Source organism: Gymnoscopelus microlampas, assembly GCF_963454915.1.
Source record: "Gymnoscopelus microlampas genome assembly, chromosome: 5".
NCBI classification, from domain to species: Eukaryota; Metazoa; Chordata; class Actinopteri; order Myctophiformes; family Myctophidae; genus Gymnoscopelus; species Gymnoscopelus microlampas.
In genome coordinates this window covers 55,298,211-55,320,487 of record NC_139942.1, presented here as the reverse complement: position 1 = coordinate 55,320,487, position 22,277 = coordinate 55,298,211, and the positions used below count along the sequence as shown (strand labels likewise).

Below are 22,277 nucleotides of genomic sequence, written 5' to 3'. Positions count from 1 at the left end.
TTCCTTTGGCTCCAAAAACTATTATTTCAGTTTTGTCTAAGTGTAATTGAAGACAACTATTGACACATCCAGTCGTTGATTTGTTCATTGCATTTACAGTACTCATACACAGTGATTGTATTCAGTGGCGTGCACAGACATTTTGAGGGGCAGGTGCTCAAGTAAATTATACTTTTTTTTGTTTACTTGGTCTGCTCTTTTTTCCTATACCTCCTATACCTCTTTGCCAAAAATAGCCGATCTACAAGCCTGCGAGGCGTTGTGGGCTTGTAGATCTGCTATTTGTGGCTAAAGTTCTCCTCAGAAAAGGGATGCTAGGTTTCGAGTGGTTATGGTAAAAAGAAAATACATAAAGATTTGGCGGACCCCCTGTAGTAACTCTGAGGACGCCCTAGGGGTCCCGGACCCCCTGTTGAAGCCCCTGCTGTAAACTGAAAATGCCCTTTTTCAAAAGGGCACTTCTGGTCAAGAGGGCAAAGGGCAGGTGCTCTAGCACCACCTAGAGTCTATCTGTGCACGTCCCTGATTGTATTGAATCATAGTCCCCTCATGATATGGTTATGTAAATGTGTGTGTCTTCTGCACACATATTTTGATGTAAGCGGGAGAATGATGTTGAACAGAAGAGTTCCCAAAATGGAGCCTTGAGGGATGTTATTTTTGGCCGCTCAAATGTATAATTACATATAGACACAAAGTAATCTCTGTCCTTTAAGTACTGTATGACTCAAACCAGTGTATCAATGTGGCAGAAATTCCCACGCAGTTTTCTAGTCCGTCTAGTGTCTAGCAATATGTTGTGGTTGACTGTGTTGAATGCAGAACTGAAATTCTGCCACTTGTGTTTAAGTGGATGTGAAGACCTTAACAAGAGCTACACTAAAGTGAAGGGTTATTCAATGCTGTTGTAAGCCATTAGTGAGGTACATTCAGAGGAGAGAGTGTTGTCTTTGAAATCAGCAAGAGCCCAAATAATATACAGGATTATTTGGGCTTAACGTGATGCAGTTGTGAGCTTGTAGATCGGTTATTTTCGGCAAAGATATTTAGCGCAGAGCTAAAACAGGAGGGGGCCTAGTTTAGCTAGGCCTTAACCCGTGGAAATCGGGTCAACTAAGTATAGGGCTTAAGTGGGGCAACTAGTTTCGCGTTGCGAGACAATCGGGGAGCTACGCCTATACCGATACGTCTGTGGATTTCTAAACACAAGGTGGTTACTAGAACGGCGGGACAACTAACAAACCTATGCCCACTGCCCACTGTCACCGCATCAACAAAGGGCTACACTGTAAACTTAGGATTGGTTCAATGCAGAGGTTTTTTTTTGTTTTGTGTTTTTTTTACTCTCCAATTGTTTCCTGGGAAGAAAGCAGGGAGATTGTCCTCTGTCGCTAATGAGCCAAGCGTTTAGACAACAACTTGTGAGTCTACATTTAAACACTCTCTCCCCATGCCATGCTCCTCTGAGCTATTTTAATAAGTAATGTCTAAGTGTGACTGCTATGCCACAAATACAATGTTATGAAAATAAAAAGATAATAATAAATGAAGCTGATATTGCTTAGCAAGGAGTCAACATTTGGAATCAATTGGTCCTCAAAATAATCCCATCATAGAGATGAGTGGAGCTACATTTCACAGAAAGATGAGTTCCCTGCAGTTTACGTTTTCTGCCTCTGCTCCATTTGACATCACTGTAGCTTAACACCCAAAAGTCCTTTGGAAATTTGACCACGAGACTCAATTAATAATTGAGTAGCCAATTATTTGTATAAAGTTTTTTTTATCCCAATGTAGTTTTATGCCAATTAAACCTCTGCACACATGTCCGTGTTTTGCCAACTGTTGTTGTACCTACTGGCTCACCTGGCAGCGAGGGCTTACACCATAGGAGGATGCAGCACCTCCATCTTATACTCCCTGATAATTTATCTGTTTGATAACGGTGTGACAAATGTATGTAATTTTACATGTAATGTAAAGATGTCAAAGTCAAAGACTGACAGGCGGCGCCCCCTAGCCCATAGGAGTCGCTATAGCGCAGCAACAGACATCATCCATCCCATGCCTTCCCTGGTGTCCCTCCCCCAAACACAGCCTATCGTATTTGTGTAGAGCAGTGGTTTTCAACCCTTTTCATATCAAGGTCAAGGTTATTTATTGGGCATTTGAGCCACGGAAACCACCATTTGATGAGATTTAGCCTCTCAGAACCAAGACTTGTAGAATATTTTGTTGTCGCTGGATGAGATTTTGTCCACAATTCCATCCATGCTGTATTGATGATGTTGGTACCAATAGGAGAGATAACAGGCCAACGTTGATCAAAATAACAATTATTCTACATTCTCTAATTGTGTTAGACTTCTTGTAAATTAAGCAATGCAGATGTTTAACAATCATTTAACTCTTGAGAGCGTAAAATGAAACCAAATGGACCCGTAAGGGTCCATTTGGTTTCATTTTACGCTCTCAAGAGTTAAAGATCTACCAGCTCTTCCTTCATTTAGCTGGGGACCACCTGGAACCCCCTCAAGGACCACTGGTAATAACAATAATAATACACTTTATAGCACCTTTCATGACATGAAATGCAGCCCAACGTGCTTTACAAAGTACAACTAATTTAACAATAAAGCAAAAAAAAAGAAGGAAAAGCTTAAAACAACATTAAAGTAATAGCAAAACAGTGAGGACATGAATAACAACACAGAGATTTAAAACTCAACCAAAAGCAAGAGTGAAGAAATACGGTCTTGAGCTGAGCTAACTGCTGGTCCCCGGACCACTGGTTGTAGAAGGTCGGCAAGCTGCTGGTGGATTCAAACCATAGCCCTACACTGTGGGTGGTCTGACAGGTACTTTAACCCTGTGCCACCCCGGATAGACCGTTAAATCAGGTATATATCGCTCTTATATAAACCCTTAACTCTGCACTGAGAGGTCTGCGCTGACCTTTTGAACGCCATTAAACGTTCCGTTAACACCGTCTCTTTAAAGTCATCGTTTAGTAACGGTGACAGGTTGTTGGCTTTCTTTTTTACGCCCACAGTAGAGGGACTATATATACCTTCACTCTCTCTCTCTGTGGGTCTGTGTGTGTGTGTGTTTGTCTGCGTTTGATTACGTAGAAGAATATCTTCACGTTGCTCCACTTAGCCGTGGTTACATGGCAATTTGGGCGGCTAGCAGAAATCAAGACAAGCCTGTGGAAGGCGGGCCGTGATTGAATGATGTCGGGGAGTCAGACGGAGAGATGGAAAGAACGAGAGACGACAAAGAGGAAGGGCAGAGGAAGACAATTATAGAGATACTGTAGTGTAGGTGAGACAGTGCAGGAGGAAGAGAGAGAGAGAGAGAGAGAGAGAGAGAGAGAGAGAGAGAGAGAGAGAGAGAGAGAGAGAGAGAGAGAGAGAGAGAGAGAGAGAGAGAGAGAGAGAGAGAGAGAGAGAGAGAGAGAGAGATGGATTGGTGGTGGAGCTTTGCAGTGGCATGCTGTAATCAAGTGCTCTCACAGATTGACAGCTCAGCATTCGTTTACAGAGAGGGCTTTAATTTCCCTGACAACCCTTTCCCCTTATCCGTCAATCTGTCTGTCTCTCTCTCACCTTTGTTACTGCCCCCCCCCCTCTCTCTCTCGTTACTCTTCAGTCCCTACTATTCGTTCCCTCTCTCTTTCTCTCAAACGTGTCACTCAAACTCTTAACCCATTCAATCCGGGGACGCATCCGTGTCATTTTTATGATTTATTTGGCCATTCAAAAATAGCAGATCTACAAGCTCATTGTAGATCTGCTATTTTTGCAAATCTATGAATACAAACATTTTTGACTCAAATCGTTGCTTCTGGGGGTCTGTGGAACAAAATATTTTACAAATATTCGCTATAAAAAATATATATATATTTAAAGAATTGCACACATTTTCATGTTTTTTTCCCATAAATAGCAGAACTACAAGCTCATAGCGCGGCACTCGGTGCCGCGCTATGAGCTTGTAGATCTGCTATTTATGAATAGCCAAAGAAATCTATAAATGACACAGATGATACTTTCCCGGGTTAACCTGATGATACTTATATGGGTTAACCTGACTCTGACAAGCAGCAACATCAGGAGGCTATCAGGAGGCCATTTGGTGACCCAAATGTGTCTCACCTTTTTTCTATATTTTTTTTTTTGGAGGGGGGGGGGCACAACTCCATTTGTTTTATAATAAACTCATTTGTGTTTATTTATGCAGGCCTGATGTATGCAGGCCTGAGGGGAGAGAAGAAGCTAGAGAGTGTCTGGGCAATGTTGTGTGTGATTCCCCGCAGTTAGTCGGGGAATGGAAATCACTGCAGAGCCCATCTCCAGCGTGCAGTTTGCACTCTTTATACTGCAGTAAGATGATAATCTGGACGGCAAGTGGATGGTAATTTATATATGCGTGTTTTTTCACCCGAAACGGCGGCACCCGCCCAGCCCCCACCTTCTAAAATGTCATGTCACCGCACGGTACGGTTCATCTGCACACGAATCAGGTTCAGACTGCAAATTAGATCTTTATACATGTGGCGCTCAGCAGAGCGCAAATCTCCACCAGGAGGCATGCTCTATTAACGATGGAGATGTATGCGGTGTGATTTTTTTTTACCTTACGGCCATGAAAGTATAGCGTAGCGTGGTACTGTATGTGATTACCAGTTGGACATCATCCCTCTCTCTCTCTCTCTCTCTCTCTCTCTCTCTCTCTCTCTCTCTCTCTCTCTCTCTCTCTCTCTCTCTCTCTCTCTCTCTCTCTCTCTCTCTCTCTCATCAAAACAGGCTAAGTACCAAAAGTAAAAGTACTCATTATACAGAAATTACAGAATGTCCCGTTTCAAAGGTATCATATGTATAAAACGTATTAAAATCTTTTGAAATTAGCAGATCTACAAGCTCACAACGCGTCGCGACACGTTGTGAGCTTGTAGATCTGCTATTTTCAAATAGCCAACATTAAAATACGCCTGAAGTGGTTGATAGATGTTTTGTAATAATGATTCAAATCCACAAACTAACTAGCTTCCAAATGATTGAGTAAAAGTACAATATTTGCCTCTGAGATGTAGTGGAGTAGAAGTAAAGTACTGAAAATTGGAAATACTCCAGTAAAGTAAAAATACCTCAAAACTGTACTTAAGTACGGTACTTGAGTAAATGTACTTAGTTACTTTACACCACTGGTTCTCTTCCTCTCTCCATCTCTCTTTCAGATTAACTGTCATTCAAATCTCTATAATCTGAAAAGTCTGATTGTTAAAGTCTTGTGTCAATTAAGTTTGTATCACTAGTGAATCAAAGGCAGACCATGGCAGCATAGTCTGCAGGAAAGAGACTTCAGACCTGGCTGTTAGTGTGTGACGGCAATCCACAGAGAGAGAGAGAGAGAGAGAGAAAAAGAGACAGATTGGTCTCTCAGCCCATACACACTGTAGGGATGTCTCAATCCTGATCTATTATAAAATATGTTATTTTAAAATCAAGCATTCTCGTTGGTTAGCTGTACATGACTGTGATTTAATGATAGTGCTGTATTAGGATCAGTGTTGATTTTGTCGACTAAAACTATGACGAAAAATGTTCGTTGACTACCTTTTTTCTCTGACGAAAACTAAATAAAAACTAAGCTATGATGACTAAAACTAAGACTAAATATATTGACAATTTCGTCAACATAAAAACTAGACTAAAATGTTATTGAGGGATCTAGTGGAGAAGAGATCCAGTAGAACTAAAAGACAAGTCATTTTATGTTTGGTTGCGCTCGAGTGTTGCTCTCTGGAAATAGCAGATCTACAAGCTCACAACGCGTCGCAGAGCGACGCGTTGTGAGCTTGTAGGTCTGCTATTTTCAGCATGCAACCAAGTGTAAAATCAGCCATTACGACGCCATCAAGGCACCGCCAAAATACATTTTAGTCGACTAAATCAACTGTAGATTTAGTCGGCTAAAATCGTATGATATTTAGTCGACTGAAACATCCAAACATTTCAGATGACTACAATATGACTAAAACTAAATGGAATTTGATTCAAAAGACTATGACTAAAACTAAATCAAAATTTGCTGTCAAAATCAACACTAATTTGATTAGTTTTGGTGTTGAATATGGGCACATGGCAGCTGCACATACAGTCACTGCTGCAAGAAAAAAAGCTGATGACCATCCTAGCGCGATACATCATCGACACTGGCAGATGGATGGAGGCCTCTGTTAAGATGGGCTTCTTGTGCCAGACAATTTGCATGTCTGCAATTGGCCATCATGGGTACAGCCCAGTTAGTAGTATACAGTAGATAAGCCAGAGGGACAGGGGGGGCCGATTGATCTACTATCCCATAGTTTTGACCGATTAGATATTTCAGAAGTGATGTCCTTGGCCTGCTGTCAGCGGGCATGGGGGAAAAAACTACACACTGATCAGCCTAGTGCTATATGTGATTTTCTGCAGACAGACACCCAGACACACACATAGGGGCGAATGCATGATCTCCTCGTGGAGATAATGAGGTACCCATAGTATACTGTATGAACAGTGGTCTAATACAGTACTTTGTCCTCATCTTAGACTTATGAATGCAAAACAAATATATACCTTTAATCTGCTCCCTGAAACCTTACTTTGCAACAGTGGTGTAGAGTGAAGTACATTTACTCAAGCACTGTGCTTAAGTACAATTTGGAGGTATTTGTTTACCTCTACCGGAGTATTTCCAATTTTCTATACTTTTACTTCTACTCCACTACATCTCAGAGGCAAATATTGCACTTTTACTCCACTACAATTATTTGAAAACTTTAGTTACTAGTTACATTGTAGATTATAATTATTATTGCAAAACATACATTAACCACTTCAGCCCTATATACATTTCGGCCTTTTGAAAATAGCAGATCTAGAAGCTCACAATGCGTCGCATTGTGAGCTTCTAGATCTGCTATTTTCAAAAAAAGATTTGTTTTTATACAATTTATACCTTAGAAAACTTGTGAAACCTTACTTACTGCAACCCTCAGATTATGCCTCCTAGTATTTCAAAGAGAGAGCTTTGATCAGCAGTGTAGAATAGAGCCAGGGTAGAGGATGTTTGCTATGGATGTAAAATAGAGCCAGGATAGAGGATGTTTGCTATGGATGTAAAATAGAGCCAGGGTAAAGGATGTTTGCTATTGATGTAAAATAGAGCCAGGATAGAGGATGTTTGCTATGGATGTAGAATAGAGCCAGGGTAGAGGATGTTTGCTATGGATGTAGAATAGAGCCAGGGTAGAGGATGTTTGCTATGGATGTAGAATAGAGCCAGGGTAGAGGATGTTTGCTATGGATGTAGAATAGAGCCAGGGTAGAGGATGTTTGCTATTGATGTAGAATAGAGCCAGGATAGAGGATGTTTGCTATGGATGTAGAATAGAGCCAGGGTAGAGGATGTTTGCTATGGATGTAGAATAGAGCCAGGGTAGAGGATGTTTGCTATGGATGTAGCATAGAGCCAGGGTAGAGGATGTTTGCTATGGATGTAGCATAGAGCCAGGGTAGAGGATGTTTGCTATGGATGTAGAATAGAGCCAGGATAGAGGATGTTTGCTATGGATGTAGAATAGAGCCAGGGTAGAGGATGTTTGCTATGGATGTAGCATAGAGCCAGGGTAGAGGATGTTTGCTATGGATGTAGAATAGAGCCAGGGTAGAGGATGTTTGCTATGGATGTAAAATAGAGCCAGGATAGAGGATGTTTGCTATGGATGTAGAATAGAGCCAGGGTAGAGGATGTTTGCTATGGATGTAAAATAGAGCCAGGATAGAGGATGTTTGCTATGGATGTAGAATAGAGCCAGGGTAGAGGATGTTTGCTATGGATGTAAAATAGAGCCAGGATAGAGGATGTTTGCTATGGATGTAGAATAGAGCCAGGGTAGAGGATGTTTGCTATGGATGTAAAATAGAGCGAGGGCAATCTGGGAACCCATCGTCAAATAAAAAGGAAAAACAGCGGCCCCAGCGTTTTTCACTTTTGCATTTGACTCTGGGTGGAGTGATTAAATAGACAGACGATGACTGGAAACCGACGTTTGGTCTCTGCCCTCAGCCCTCCACTTCCGGTGGTGCGCCTATGTTGGTAACTAACAACATTTCTCCACGGAACACTAACACCATTTCTCCCAAAGAACATGGATGGTTTTGGTTATAAGCCCACTAACTTTCCGTGGTTTTGTCGGCTCCGAGGACGCTATTGTTAAATGAGTTTGGGTTTGTTTCCAGTGGGAAGCAAAACGCACAGTGTAAATCCCGCCCCCTACCTTTGATTGGGTAAAGCGCGGCCTGCTTCCTGATCTGAAGGCACGCCCACATGTAGGCCAACGCTCACACGTTCTGAACGGGGGCTCCCAACAGATTCAGTAGCACAGCCTCTGAATCTGTTCTTGAGAGATTAGAGCGAGGGCAGAGGATGTTTGTTATGGATGCCAGGATGAAGGAGGATAGAATGGCTGATGAGGTTTTTGGTTCCCCATCCGTCGTTCCTGTGAGGCTGATTTCAGTATGTTCAGTGGTGGAAAAAGTATTCAAATTCTTTACTTAAGTAAAAGTACCAATACTGCAATATAAAAATACTCTGTTACAAGTAAAAGTCCAGAATAAAAATTTACTTGAGTAAAAGTACAAAGGTATTGGCATCAAAATGTACTTGAAGTACCAAAAGTAAAAGTACTAAATATTTGAAAATAGCAGATCTACAAGCTCACAACACGTCGCGATGCGACGCGTTGTGAGCTTGTAGATCTGCTATTTTCAAATAGCCTATGTATAAAATATGGCTAAAGTGGTTAATGTATGTTTCATTATATAATCATTTATATCTGAAAAGTATCTAGTAACTAAAGTTTTCAAATAATTGTAGTGGAGTACAAGTACAATATTTGCCTCTGAGATGCAGTGGAGTAAAAGTAAAAGTATTGGAAATTGGAAATACTGAAGTAAAGTACAATTACCTCAAAAGTTTACTTAAATACAGTACTTAAGTAAATGTACTTAGTTACTTTACACCACTGGGTTCTTCTACAGTATGTTTTTTTCCCTCTTTATCACATAGTACAACAAGAGAGAGAGAGAGGGAGTGAGTTAGCAGGGATGGAATTGCATGAATTATGTGCCACAACAATGGTAAGATGAATGGTAGTTTGTGCTGCGTATTCATCATTCATGGATTATTAGGACTCTGCATCTGGCTGGAAAAAAAGATGGGGCTGGTGGCTTACAGTTAAAGTAACTTGGTACATTTACTCTAAGTACTGTTTACACTTTTGAGGTGTTTTTACTTTACTGGAGTATTTCCAATTTGCAGTGCTTTCACTTCTACTCCGCTACATCTCAGAGGCAAATATTGTATTTTTACTCCACTACAATTATTTGACAGCTACAAAACACACATTAACCACTTCAGCCCTACATACATTTCGTCCATTTGAAAATAGCCGATCTACAAGCTCAAAATGCGTCGTGAAGCGACACATTGTAATAATAATAATAATAATGGATTTTATTTATAACGCACTTTACATTTACAAGAAATCTCAAAGTGCTACAGAAGGCAATTGCATTGTCAGCTTGTAGATCTGCTATTTTCAAAGGATTTGTATACATTTGAAAACTTGTGAAATGGGTGACTCTGCATACTGAGTACTTTTACTTTTGGTACTTTAAGTACATTTTGATACCAATACTTTTGTACTTATACTCAAGTAATTGCAGTATTGATACTTTTACTTAAGTAAAAAAAAAATAGTACTTTTTTTCCACCACTGCTGGCTCGAAATACTAATATTCCCCATTATCTCCAGTGCTTCAGAGACATACCCATATACCCATGCATCACTGTCCTTACTATATAATGAGAGAGGTAACGGAGTTGGAATTAAATGGGAAAGGTTCCCTCATGAGAGTAAATTAAAAAATGGTAATCAATAGGATGTGGGGGTGCAGTAAGTGGGGCTCCAGAGAGATTTTGTAGATAGATATTTATTTATGCAGCCCCAAAATTCTTTATACTGACTCTACACATTATAAGTGTGAGGGAAAGTTCACATTCAAGTTACTTTTAAAACTACTGTATATACAGCCAGATATTTCCAGCGTCCGCAATAAGGATCAGGATTTAGATTTTGAGGTGGATTTAATAATTTAAAGTAATTTGTTTTCATAAAGCTTGATTTAAAATGCTATGAAATGCTATTGATAATACATCAAATGCACAGAAATAGTAATCTAATAATACATACGTAAACCAAGAACCTATCATCAGACTACATTGAAACTATACACACTATAGGCATCTGTCTACATAACATGCTATCTAAGTTACATTTTAGCCTTTGCATAATCCTGCAAGGTCGTCAAGGCTATAGGGCAAGTGTTACGGGCTAAAGAGGTCTTCAGATTACGGCAGAAGTTTTAATGTAATGTATTTAAATGACCTTCATTTAACCAGGGACTAAAATCGAGGTTAAAACAACCTCTTTTACAAGTGAGACCTGGCCAAGACAGGACCAACACTTGAGTGATATCTCACTCTCTCTCACACACACACACCCACACAGCTTTTGTCCATGCTACATGTTCTGAGTTTTGCTTGTATCCTGTACAATGTGTCTCTTTTTCTCATGTGCAACAAACAGCATTACTGTCAATACAACTCAGACACAAACCAATACAACACACACTGTATTACCAATAGACACAACACAGCAGGTATAGCCCAAAGCGCCACACTGTGTTCAACTAAAACAAAGCATGTTGTCTATTAATGCTTAGACAATGCGGCAGAATACTGTCTATAGCCATCATGAATAGACCATGCGTCACCAACCATAATGTCTACTAAATATAGACAATGAGTTATAACCAAAAGGCACTTATAGCCAGCCTGTGCCAAAACAAACACACAGTCCATTGTAGCATTGTGTCAGCCCACAGCATAGGTTACATTGTAGCACTGTGTCAGCCCACAGCATAGGTTACATTGTAGCACTGTGTCAACCCACAGCATAGGTTACATTGTAGCATTGTGTCAGCCCACAGCATAGGGTACATTGTAGCACTGTGTCAGCCCACAGCATAGGGTACATTGTAGCACTGTGTCAGCCCACAGCATAGGGTACATTGTAGCATTGTGTCAGCTCACAGCATAGGGTACATTGTAGCATTGTGTCAGCCCACAGCATAGGTTACACAGAACCACTGGTCCTAGAACAGTGGTTCTCAAAGTGGGGTCCATGGACCCTCAGTGTTCCATGAGGGGGTTCCAAATGGACCCTTACATGTCTACTCTCTGTGTGTAGCCTACAAATAGACCCTTACATGTCTACTCTCTGTGTGTAGCCTACAAATAGACCCTTACATGTCTACTCTCTGTGTGTAGCCTACAAATAGACCCTTACATGTCTACTCTCTGTGTGTAGCTACAAATGGAACCAAATGGACCCGTGGCTCCAACTTCCATGTGCACATAGACTCTGAGTTATATAGGTAGTTGAAATGTAAAAGTTTGAGAACCAGCTATAGAGTAAAACTGTACAATATTTGCTGCCTTGAAAAAGGTCTAATAAGCAACGGCCTATAAGCAAACCCAGCATAGACAAGTTACAGTTCCATGTCTTACCTTTGTCGCCTTCTTCCTTGTAAAGGGTGTTGATTAGGCTATTCCAAATGATGAATGGTAGGATAAGTGATATTCTTTGGTTTAAACTAAACGTTGTGTTTTTAAAACTAAATGTTTTGTTAAAAGGTTAAAGCACTATATTGTGATAGTAATCATTGCTAGTATGATTGCTAGTGTTATGTTCAGTAACAGCGGTGTCACGGAGCAGCCCCGCCCGTGTCCTATAAGTTCACAGACAATGATCAGGGACATTGCACACAGTTGACTACACACACAGCTGCTTCCATATTAACCACCATCCAGCTGGCTTGGAAGTGTATGGGTCAAGTTGTGTCATTGTATGTTGTATCATTGATACTGTAAAATGCATGGCTGAAGTGTACTCATGGTTTTAAATATGTGTATTTATTGAACTGAAGTTGGATTGATTGTGTGGTTCACCTGTCTGTCTCCCCTCTGCAGTGGCAACCATGTTGATTTGGGAAGGTGCCAAGTGCTGCAGAGGAGGAGGGGTGTTTGATTCGAGAGCAATCTTATTTAAAAAGAGACACATCCATACACACACATAGTGTGTGTATGGATGGGCCCCCGGCCGGAAATTCATGTGAAGTCGATGATAAATAACACCTTCAGTAATTGTGTGTTAACTCATAGGTCTGGTGTTTGCTTGCTGTGAGTTAATTCAATTGCCAATTGCTGTCATGTGTATTGGTATGTCCCACTGCTTATAAAAAGGAGCCTGCAGGTGATAAGTGTCAGTCAAACCTTGGTTGACGCACAGGTAACAGCCTGAGTGAGAACTGCCTTGGCCCTTTGAAAGGAAGGTTATGGCCTGTTTAGGTGTTGTTACTTAGTGTTGTTTATGTTTGTAAAACTGTCATTTTGGCCAGTCATATTGTTTGTCTTTGCAGAGGCTGCACTGTATTATAGTCTGCACTGGACTGCTGGAGTTGGAGAGGTGAATTAAAAAAAAGAATAGTGCATTCTTGGGCTCTCTGACTCTGCAGGGTTTATAATGTAACCAATGAAACTCATTAACCGTTTAAGACCTGAGACCGATTCTACAAAATCCTAACAGTTTTTTGAAAAAAACCTATGTTGCTGTCAGTGGTTCTCAAACTTTTTCATGTCAAGGACCCCCCATCTCAAAATATTGTGTTCCAGGGACCGCCAGAAGCAACGATTTGAGTTAAAAATGTTCGCTTTAAGAATATATATATTCAAAGATTTGCACATTTTCTCGATTTTTCAAAAATAGCAGATGTACAAGCTCATAGCGCGGCACTCGGTGCTGCGCTATGAGCTTGTACATCTGCTATTTTTTAATAGCCAAAGTGTAAAATAATGCTTTTTAGCTCAAATCAAAAAATGACACAGAATGTGTCATTTTTATGACAAAATGACTATAGGTTTTAATTGGTTAACAAGAGCTTATGAGTTGTGACTATTAAAATAATAACTACATTGGATCAACTGGAACATGGGTTATTTTTATCCATGTTTGGTTTTGCAAATAATACAGTAGAAGGCATGCAGCGCTGATATTCTTTATTATTATTTGCCTTCAGACGTATAGCACTAACTTGATTAATGATGTGTTGGATGACTGGTGCCGCCGGACCTCCTGACCTGAATTGTTTTTCTCTAGATACCCCTGGCTGCACCGAGGGCAGAAATCACTGTTATTTAGACGTCACATACTTCTGTTAGCAGTAAAGTGACAGACATAACAGGACTGTCACAGCTTTAGGGCTTAACCCATTAAGACCTGGAACTGTATCATTTTTAGATTTGCACTGAAAAGCATTATTTTACACTTTGGGCTATTCAAAAATAGCAGATATACAAGCTCATAGCGCGGCACCGAGTGCCGCGCTACGAGCTTGTAGATCTGCTATTTTTGAAAAATCGTGAAAATGTGTGCAAATCTTTGAATATATATATTTTTAAAGCGAACATTTTTAACTCAAATCTTTGCTTCTGGGGGGTCCCTGGAACAACATATTTTGATGGGGGTCCGCGGCCAAATACATATAATTTTGGGGGTCCTTGACATGAAAAAGATTGAGCACCACTGATATAGAAACAGACGTTTTTCAGAATACTGTTGAGATTTAGGAGACATGTAGAATCGGTTTCAGGTCTCAATAGGTTAAAGGCAGCGAGGATCATCAGATGCCATGGTGCAGTCGTTGGAGTTGCGTTTGGGAATATTATGTGAAGAGCTACTGGTCAAAGAGCTAACAGCCCTTTACTTTGAGAGTGATTATAATTGGAGTATAAAAGCTTATGTCATTAGATTCTAATACTGTGACACTGGTGCAGAACTGGTACATGCATCTCCACGGGCAAAATATAGGCGTACATCAGCTTTAATGTGCTCACAGCGTAGATCAAATCTTTTTCCAAAAGAAACCGCCTTAATGAGCGGAAAAAAAAAAGAGGAGTCTGATTTCATGCATTTTCTTTTCCCAAAGCGCAAACGATCTGAGAGACTGTCACAGTTTGAAAAGCGAATCTAAAAAAACATGTGTAAGTCCAAGTACACAGTGAACATGTGGGTTAACTCTTTCAATCCGGGAACGCATCTGTGTGTCATTTTAGATTTCTTTGGGCTATTTAAAAATACAGATATACAGTATCAGCTGCGCTACGAGCTTGTAGATCTGCAATTCTTTTTTTAAATCATGACAATTTGTGCAAATCTTTGAATATATATATATATATATATATATATATATATATATATATATATATATATATATATATATATATATATATATATATATATATATATATATGTTGTACTCCGATCTGTGCTTCTGGGGGTCCCTGGAACAACATATTTTGAGATGGGGTCCAACAAATAATTTTGGGTGGTCCTTGACATGGAAAAGTTGGCGCACCACTGGTATATTAACATACTGTTAGGGTTTAGAAAACTTTTTTAGATATGTCTTTGGCTGCGGACCCCCATCTCAAAATTGTTTTGTTCCAGGGACCCCCAGAAGCAAAGATTTGAGTTACAAATGTTCGCTTTAAAAAATACATATATTCCAATATTTGCACACATTTTCAACATTTTCCAAAAAATAGCACATCTACAAGTTCATGTGCCACGCTATGAGCTTGTATATCTGCAAAAAAATAATTAATAGCCCACAAAATCTAAAACATTACACACAGATGCGTTCCCGGTCGTAAAGGGCTAAAGAAAGCTTGTCAGTTGCTGTCAGCAGAGAGACATCATGTCTGATACACTGAACCAAAAAGCAGCAGGCCGTGTGAAGGGCTCTGCTCCTCCTGTCCTCTGTAAAAGGCTTCTGTAAGTAGGCCGATAAGCCCCCGCGCAGCATCAATCATCAAGCCACAGTCAGTCCCTATGAATGGGATTATGTTAAATTAAAAAAAGAAAATAAGCTAAAACATCTCCGCTATGTCCTATTATGCTCTCCTTCTGTCCCCCCCCCCCCCCTCCCCTCCCTCTGCTGTGTGTGAGCACAGTGTGGGGGTGTGGCTGGTCAAAGGGAACAGCAGCAGTCATGGTTATTGAGGGAATTGATTTGCACTAAATGAGTGAAGGAGGACATTTTGCTGGATCTTCCTGGGAGAGAATAAGCTCAGAGTTAGGTTTAAGTGTGTGTGTGCTGCTGCTCTGTTTTCTTGTAATGTGCCTAAGTATCAGCAATAAAAAGACTAAACTAAACTAAACATTTGCCACAACAACAGTCTCATCGTTTTGAGGTATCTCTCAGACAGTCATATATAAAAACTAGGATATAAAACATTACAGGCCGGTTCATTTCTGCTGTTCATTTCTGCTAATATGTCTTTATATTTCCTTATTCGGACATGGTAGGAGAGAACGGAGCCAGGTGGTCTGGAGGACTGCTCCAGTGGTCCGGGGACCACCAGTGGTCCTTGAGGGAGTACCAGGGGGTTCCCAGCAAAATTAGTTAATAGCGTCACAATCATTTTTAACCACTTAGCTTTGGATATTCAAAAATAGCAGATATACAAGCTCATAGCGCGGCACAGAGTGCCGCGCTATGAGCTTGTAGATCTGCTATTTTTGAAAAACCTTGAAAAAGTGTGCATATCTTTGAATATTTATATTTTTTAAAGCGAAAATGAACTGATATCTTTGCTTCTGGGGGGTCCCTGTAACAAAACATTTTCAATTGGGGGTCCGCGGCCAAATGTATATCAATTTAGGGGTCCTTGGCATGAAAAAGGTTGAAAACTAATGTTCTATTGTATTCAGGAAGCACCAGATTGTTTGAAGCTTGGCCCCATGGGGGACCGAGTGTCAGGCACAGATTTATTTACCATACCTGTCTGAGCAGCCTTTAAAGTTTATCTAATCATTAGGCTTGGACATAAAGTTATTTTCTGAGATAGTACCATTTCTAAAAACGTATGATGTAGTTAAAATGAACAAAGTCTTGATAACGATGGCCTGTGTAGTTTTAATATAGGTAAAAGCCATGTGAGGTAAAAAAGTATTCACTCTGAACTTATTTCAGCGTCATTAAAAGCAGTGGGGTGCTGCTATAATTTGGACCGTTGCAGTAACCATTTTTGTTTGTTCCTGGTCGGCAAATAAAGTCTCAGGAGAAAAGTTATCACCTTCGCACCTTCGTCTCTTTTTGGCTGTTCCACTCTCACTGAGGCGTAGCGTTCTCCACGCTGTGTCCACGCAGAAAACACATCAGTTTTGATTTGGTGTTTTGATTTATCAAGATGCAGTGAGGCTTGATGTCATTTATTATGAGAGAGAAAACACTAAAACGCATTCTGTATAGAGCAGGGGTCTTCAACGTTTTCAGGCCAAGGACCCCCTAGCTGAGAGAGAGAGAGATGAAGCCAGGGACCCCCTCTATATTGTATAAAATTGTGTTTCAGATTCAACTTTTTTCGTTTACTTGGTCTGCTCTTTTTTCCCTTTACACCTATACCTCTTTGCCAAAAATAGCAGATCTACAAGCTCACAACGCCTCGCAGCGCGAGGCTTTGTGAGCTTTTTGTGAGCTTTTTGTGAGCTTTTTTTCATCAGAAAAGGGATGCTAAGGTTCAAGTGGTTAAGGTAAAAAAAAAATAATCATATCACACAAAGATTTGGCGGACCCCATGTAATAACTCTGAGGACCCCCTAGGGGTCCCGGACCCCCTGTTGAAGACCCCTGGTATAGAGTATACAACAAGTAGCCAGGGTGGTGACCAAGTCATATTACGTCCACATTTAAGTCATTAAGTTACTGTATCTGTTATTCTTCTATATCTATATTTTTCTTTAGTCATTTAGTTCAATGGTTCATTGTGCAGAGCCTGAGCCCGTGCTGTGAAGAAGAAATTATGTAAAAAGAGAGGAGTAATTACTACTGTGATGTAATATAAAGATAATATCAAGATTGATTGTGGCAGGGCTAAAGTTCCTGTACACCCACTGTGTAGAGACTAGGGGAGGTCTGAATCCTCCACGGTGCCTCCGGCTTGGCCGAGCGTTCAGAGGAACAGTTGGCTGTGTTTGCCAAAGTGTTTGTCACAGAGGCACCAGTGACTCCTATACTTGCTGGGGTGGGTGCCTGCTGGGGCGGGTGCCTGTCCTGTTCTTTGGCTATTCAAAAATAGCAGATCTACAAGCTCATAGCGCGGCACCGAGTGCCGCGCTATGAGCTTGTAGATCTGCTATTTTTGAAACATCGTTTTTTTTTTTTACTGTTAGGATTTAGAAAACATTTCAAGAATCGGACTCAGGCCTTAACGGGTTAACAATGAAAAGTAGGGTGTTTCTCCACACATGCACGCTGCGTCTTCCCAGTGGGGCCTCCTCACTGGCAGTAGGGGTCAGCGGTGACAAGACTACACACACACACACACACACACGTGCAGGGAATTTGGGAATTGGCTAGATGATTATTAATTGGAAGAAAAATAAATCATTGCCAACTCTAGAGTTATAATGATTGGTAGGGATAACACTTCATGTTAAATGCCATTTGAGTCATTGCTAATGTTTGCCATGATATATACAGTACACCACTTCCTGAGACTAAATATGGCAGTCCTGGAGCTGTGGGGAAAGATGGTATACGATCATTGTTTGATTTGGACTTAAAGGGGAATACCACTCATTTTCAACATTGAATCTTTAATACACCTTAGAGTTGTTGTGTGGAAATAAGAAAAAGGTCCCCCCCCCCTCGCTAGAGCAACTGCCCTTTGCCCTCTTGACCAGAAGTGCCCTTTTTTTTCTCTTCAGTTTACAGCAGGGGTCTTCAACAGGGGGTCCGGGACCCCTAGGGGGTCCTCAGAGTTACTACAGGGGGTCCGCCAAATCTTTATGTGATATGATTTTTCTTTTTACCATAACCACTCGAAGCATCCCTTTTCTGAGGAGAACTTTAGCCAAAAATAGCAGATCTACAAGCCCACAACGCCTCGCGCTGCGAGGCGTTGTGGGCTTGCAGATCGGCTATTTTTGGCAAAGAGGTATAGGTGTAGAGAGGGAAAAAAGAGCAGACCAAGTAAACGTAAAAAAGTATAATTTACTTGAGCACCTGCCCCTCACAATGTCTGTGCACGCCACTGGCTGCATTCACTAGAATCGTGAATCTGACTTCCCGCTGAAACAGTGTGTCTTGAATACAAAGTCAAGACTTATTAGAGCATTTTCAGCCAATTGATCTACTATGTCTTGTGAAATGTGACATATAACCATATGCCATTATAAACTACTACAAGACGCACTGTTTCACCTGGAAGTGAGATTCCCCATTATTCCCCCAAGACATAGTTCAATGTTGAAAACTTTAAGCTGTGTCGTTTGCAGGGACGTGCACAGATAGACTGTAGGTGGTGCTAGAGCACCTGCCCTTTGCCCTCTTGACCAGAAGTGCCCTTTTGAAAAAAAGAGAAAAAAAAAGTTTGGGGTTTTTTTCAGTTTACAGCAGGGGTCTTCAACAGGGGGTCCGGGACCCCTAGGGGGTCCTCAGAGTTACTACAGGGGGTCCTCCAATTCTTTATGTGATATGATTTTTCTTTTTACCATAACCACTCGAAACCTAGCATCCCTTTTCTGAGCAGAACTTTAGCCAAAAATAGCCGATCTACAAGCCCACAACGCCTCGCGCTGCGAGGCGTTGTGGGCTTGTAGATCGGCTTGTAGATCGGCTATTTTTGGCAAAGAGGTATAGGTGTAGAGGGAAAAAAGAGCAGACCAAGTCAACAAAAAAAAGTATAATTTACTTGAGCAACCTGCCCCTCAAAATGTCTGTGCACGCCACTGGTCGTTTGGAATGAAATATTATATGACTGGGCTCGACTCAACAACGATACGGCTGAAGTGGCTGAAGGTAGATTTCTATGAAGAGCACAGTGTGGACAACTGGAGAGGAAGACCGTCACAGACAGAGAGCAGAACCGATCTAATGTCAGACTGCTCTGGGTTTTCAGATGGGAGTCAGTTCAGGTTCCTGGCAACATGGTGAGATGAGCCTATTCATGACTAAAGATTAATTGATTTCTGCAAGTGCCCTTTCCGGCAAAATGCCCTCCTGTGGCATTTCTTTTCAAACCCATTATCGTAAAAAGGAAAAAACAAGAACAAAAGAAAGTCACTGATATTTTGACTCTTTTAATGTGGGACATGCACACCTACGTACACCACTAATGGGGTCCCAGCCATGTTCTTTTCTTAGGATCTTGACTGAGGGGAGTCCCAGTCCTTCTACTATTGCATAAGGTGTGTTTTCAATTAAACTGTAATGCCAGTATGTATACATATGTAACACCCGGGATTCAAACCCGGGTCTCCCGTGTGGAAAGCCAACATGTTAACCACTAAGCCAAAGGGATATCCCCATCATTCGGGGGCGATATTCAGACCATCATGCTGAGGTAGTGAACCACTCTGTTACACTCACCCCCCCTTTTGACCTCCTCCCACGGGGAAACCCGATCCGGGTCACGGCACCATCGTAACACTCGGGATTCGAACTCGGGTCTCCCGGGTGGAAAGCCAACATCTTAACCACTAAGCCAAAGGGATATCCCCGTCGCTCGGGGGAGATATTAGACTTTGAGGCCATCAGGCTGAGGTAGTGAACCACTCATATATTTTTTATTTCTCCTTCCTGTAGGCCTGTGAGGTTCTGGATCCACAAGGCCCAGTCTCTGCTCTACTGCAACGAGCACGGCGTGCTGGGCTCCTTCTCCGAGGAGGCGCAGAGCTGCACCTGCCCCGTGGACCAACCCTCCTGCCAGGGGGTGGTGCCCTGCGTCATAGGCCCCTCCTCCACCCCCTCCTGCTCCTCCTGCGCCACAGACAACGTGACTCGCTGCGGCGGCTGTCACCACGGCAACCTGCTCCACCAGGGGGTGTGTCGGCCCAGCATCGCCGCCTCCCTGGACCACTACCTGAACTTTGACCTGGACATGTCCGACGCAGAGGTCTGGTAGATCTGTCTGTCTGCACTGTCTGCACTGTCTGTACTGTCTGTACTGTCTGTCTGTCTGTCTGTCTGTCTGTCTGTCTGTCTGTCTGTCTGTCTGTCTGTCTGTCTGTCTGTCTCTCCGTGCGTGCGTGCGTGCGTGCGTGCGTGCGTGCGTGCGTGCGTGCGTGCGTGCGTGCGTGCGTGCGTGCGTGCGTGCGTGCGTGCGTGCGTGCGTGCGTGCGAGCGAGCGTGCGTGCGTGTGTGTCTCTGTGTCTGTCTGTCTGTCTGTCTGTCTGTCTGTCTGTCTGTCTGTCTGTCTCTCTGTGCGTGCGTGCGTGCGTGCGTGCGTGCGTGCGTGCGTGCGTGCGTGCGTGCGTGCGTGCGTGCGTGCGTGCGTGCGAGCGAGCGTGCGTGCGTGCGTGTGTGTCTCTGTGTCTCTGTGTCTGTCTGTCTGTCTGTCTGTCTGTCTGTCTGTCTGTCTGTCTGTCTGTCTGTCTGTCTGTCTGTCTGTGTGCGTGCGTGTTTGTGGATGTGTGTCTGTGTGTGCGTGTGTGCGTGTGTGCGTGCGTGTGTGCGTGTGTGCGTGTGTGAGTGCGTGCGTGCGTGCGTGCGTGCGTGCGTGCGTGCGTGCGTGCGTGCGTGCGTGCCTGTGTGTGCGTGTGTGTGTATAAGTCAGTCTGACAGCGTGTTGTCGTCCTCTCTCCTGCAGGTGAAGTATCTGCTCCAGCGTCTGGACAGCCGGATCGAGGTCCACGCCATCTACATCAGCAACGACGTGCGGCTGGGCAGCTGGTTCAACCCCGCCTGGAGGAAGAGGATGCTGCTGACGCTGAAGAGCAACAAGAACAAGTCCAACCTCATCCACATGCTGATGGGCATCTCCTTCCAGATCTGCTCCACCAAGAACTCCACGCTGGAGCCCGTGCCGGCCATCTACGTCAACCCCTTCGGCGGCAGCCACTCCGAGAGCTGGTTCATGCCCGCCAACCAGCCCGACTTCTCCGACTGGGAGAGGACTCGACTGGACGGCGGCGTCCCGTCCGTCACGTCCCAGTGCTACAACTGGACGCTGACCATGGGCAACAGGTTCAAGTCCTTCTTCGAGACGGTGCACATCTACCTGCGGAGCCGCATCGTCACGGACGACCCCGGCGCCAACGAGACGCTCTTCTACGAGCCGCTGGACCTGGACGACCAGACGTCCAACCTGGGCTACATGAAGATCAACACGCTCAAGGTGTTCGGCTACAGCCTGCACTTCGACCCCGAGGGCATCAAGGACCTGATCCTGCAGCTGGACTACCCGTACACGCAGGGCACGCAGGACGCCGCCTTCCTCATGCTCCTGGAGATGAGGGACCGCGTCAACCGGCTGTCGCCGCCGGCGCCGCAGCCGCTGGACCTGTTCTCGTGCCTGCTGCGCCACCGCCTCAAGCTGTCGGCCGGCGAGGTGGCGCGCATCAAGGACTTGCTGCGGGCGTTCGGCGCCAAGCTGCCTAACGCCGCGCCCGAACCCGAGCTGGCCCAGTTGTGCAGCTAGCTTAACTTGTAGCTCGTTACTTGCGGAGGCATCGAGGGGGGGGGGGGGGGGGGGTGGATGCCGTAAGTACTTTAGGATAGTGGTGGGAAAAAAAACGTTCGTTTCAGTGAACTTAACACTTTCGTTCACGTTCGCAATGATTTGTTCAAATGATTCGTTCACGTTCTCGTTCGGTAGCGCTGTTTTCTAGTGAAAAACACCATCGCGGGAGCGTTGTTATTACGTCGTGCGTACAGCCCTGCCCCTCCTGTCCTGTGTACGGGGGGGAGGGGATGGGGGGTTATGAACGAAAGCGTGAACGTATAACAGTTTCAGGAAGTTGAACGAACTCGTTCACGTTCACGGCAACGAACTAGTTCTTTTGAACGAATCGATCATGAACGACCCATCACTACCGTAGGAAGCAAGAGTTGGTTTCGCTGCCGATTCAGGGAGTTTGGACGACGGGATCTCAAAAAAGTTTGGATTAATTCATGTTATAATCCCAAACGTCTGGATCAATAGGTCTTCATCCAACAAGATACTGGATAGCTGAGCTCCTTTGTATTGGTCTTATAACAATTGGTTTTCCAGTTTGTGGTCAGTTTTAACTTTTTTTCGTTTTCGGGTGGGGGTGGGGG

The 22,277-nt window shown here is 43.1% G+C and overlaps 1 protein-coding gene across 1 annotated transcript in view; it reads left to right on the top strand.

Moving 5' to 3' along the window:
• brinp2 (bone morphogenetic protein/retinoic acid inducible neural-specific 2) overlaps nucleotides 1-21,657 on the top strand; it is a gene marked incomplete at both ends in the record, with an annotated part of 180,243 nt that extends 158,586 nt beyond the window's left edge. Inside the window, 2 exons of the mRNA XM_084058609.1 lie at nucleotides 19,824-20,133; nucleotides 20,827-21,657. Of these exons, the coding sequence (XP_083914735.1) occupies nucleotides 19,824-20,133; nucleotides 20,827-21,657 (1,141 nt within the window). The remainder of the gene's footprint in view (nucleotides 1-19,823; nucleotides 20,134-20,826) is intronic.
• Between the last annotated feature and the right edge of the window lie 620 nt (nucleotides 21,658-22,277).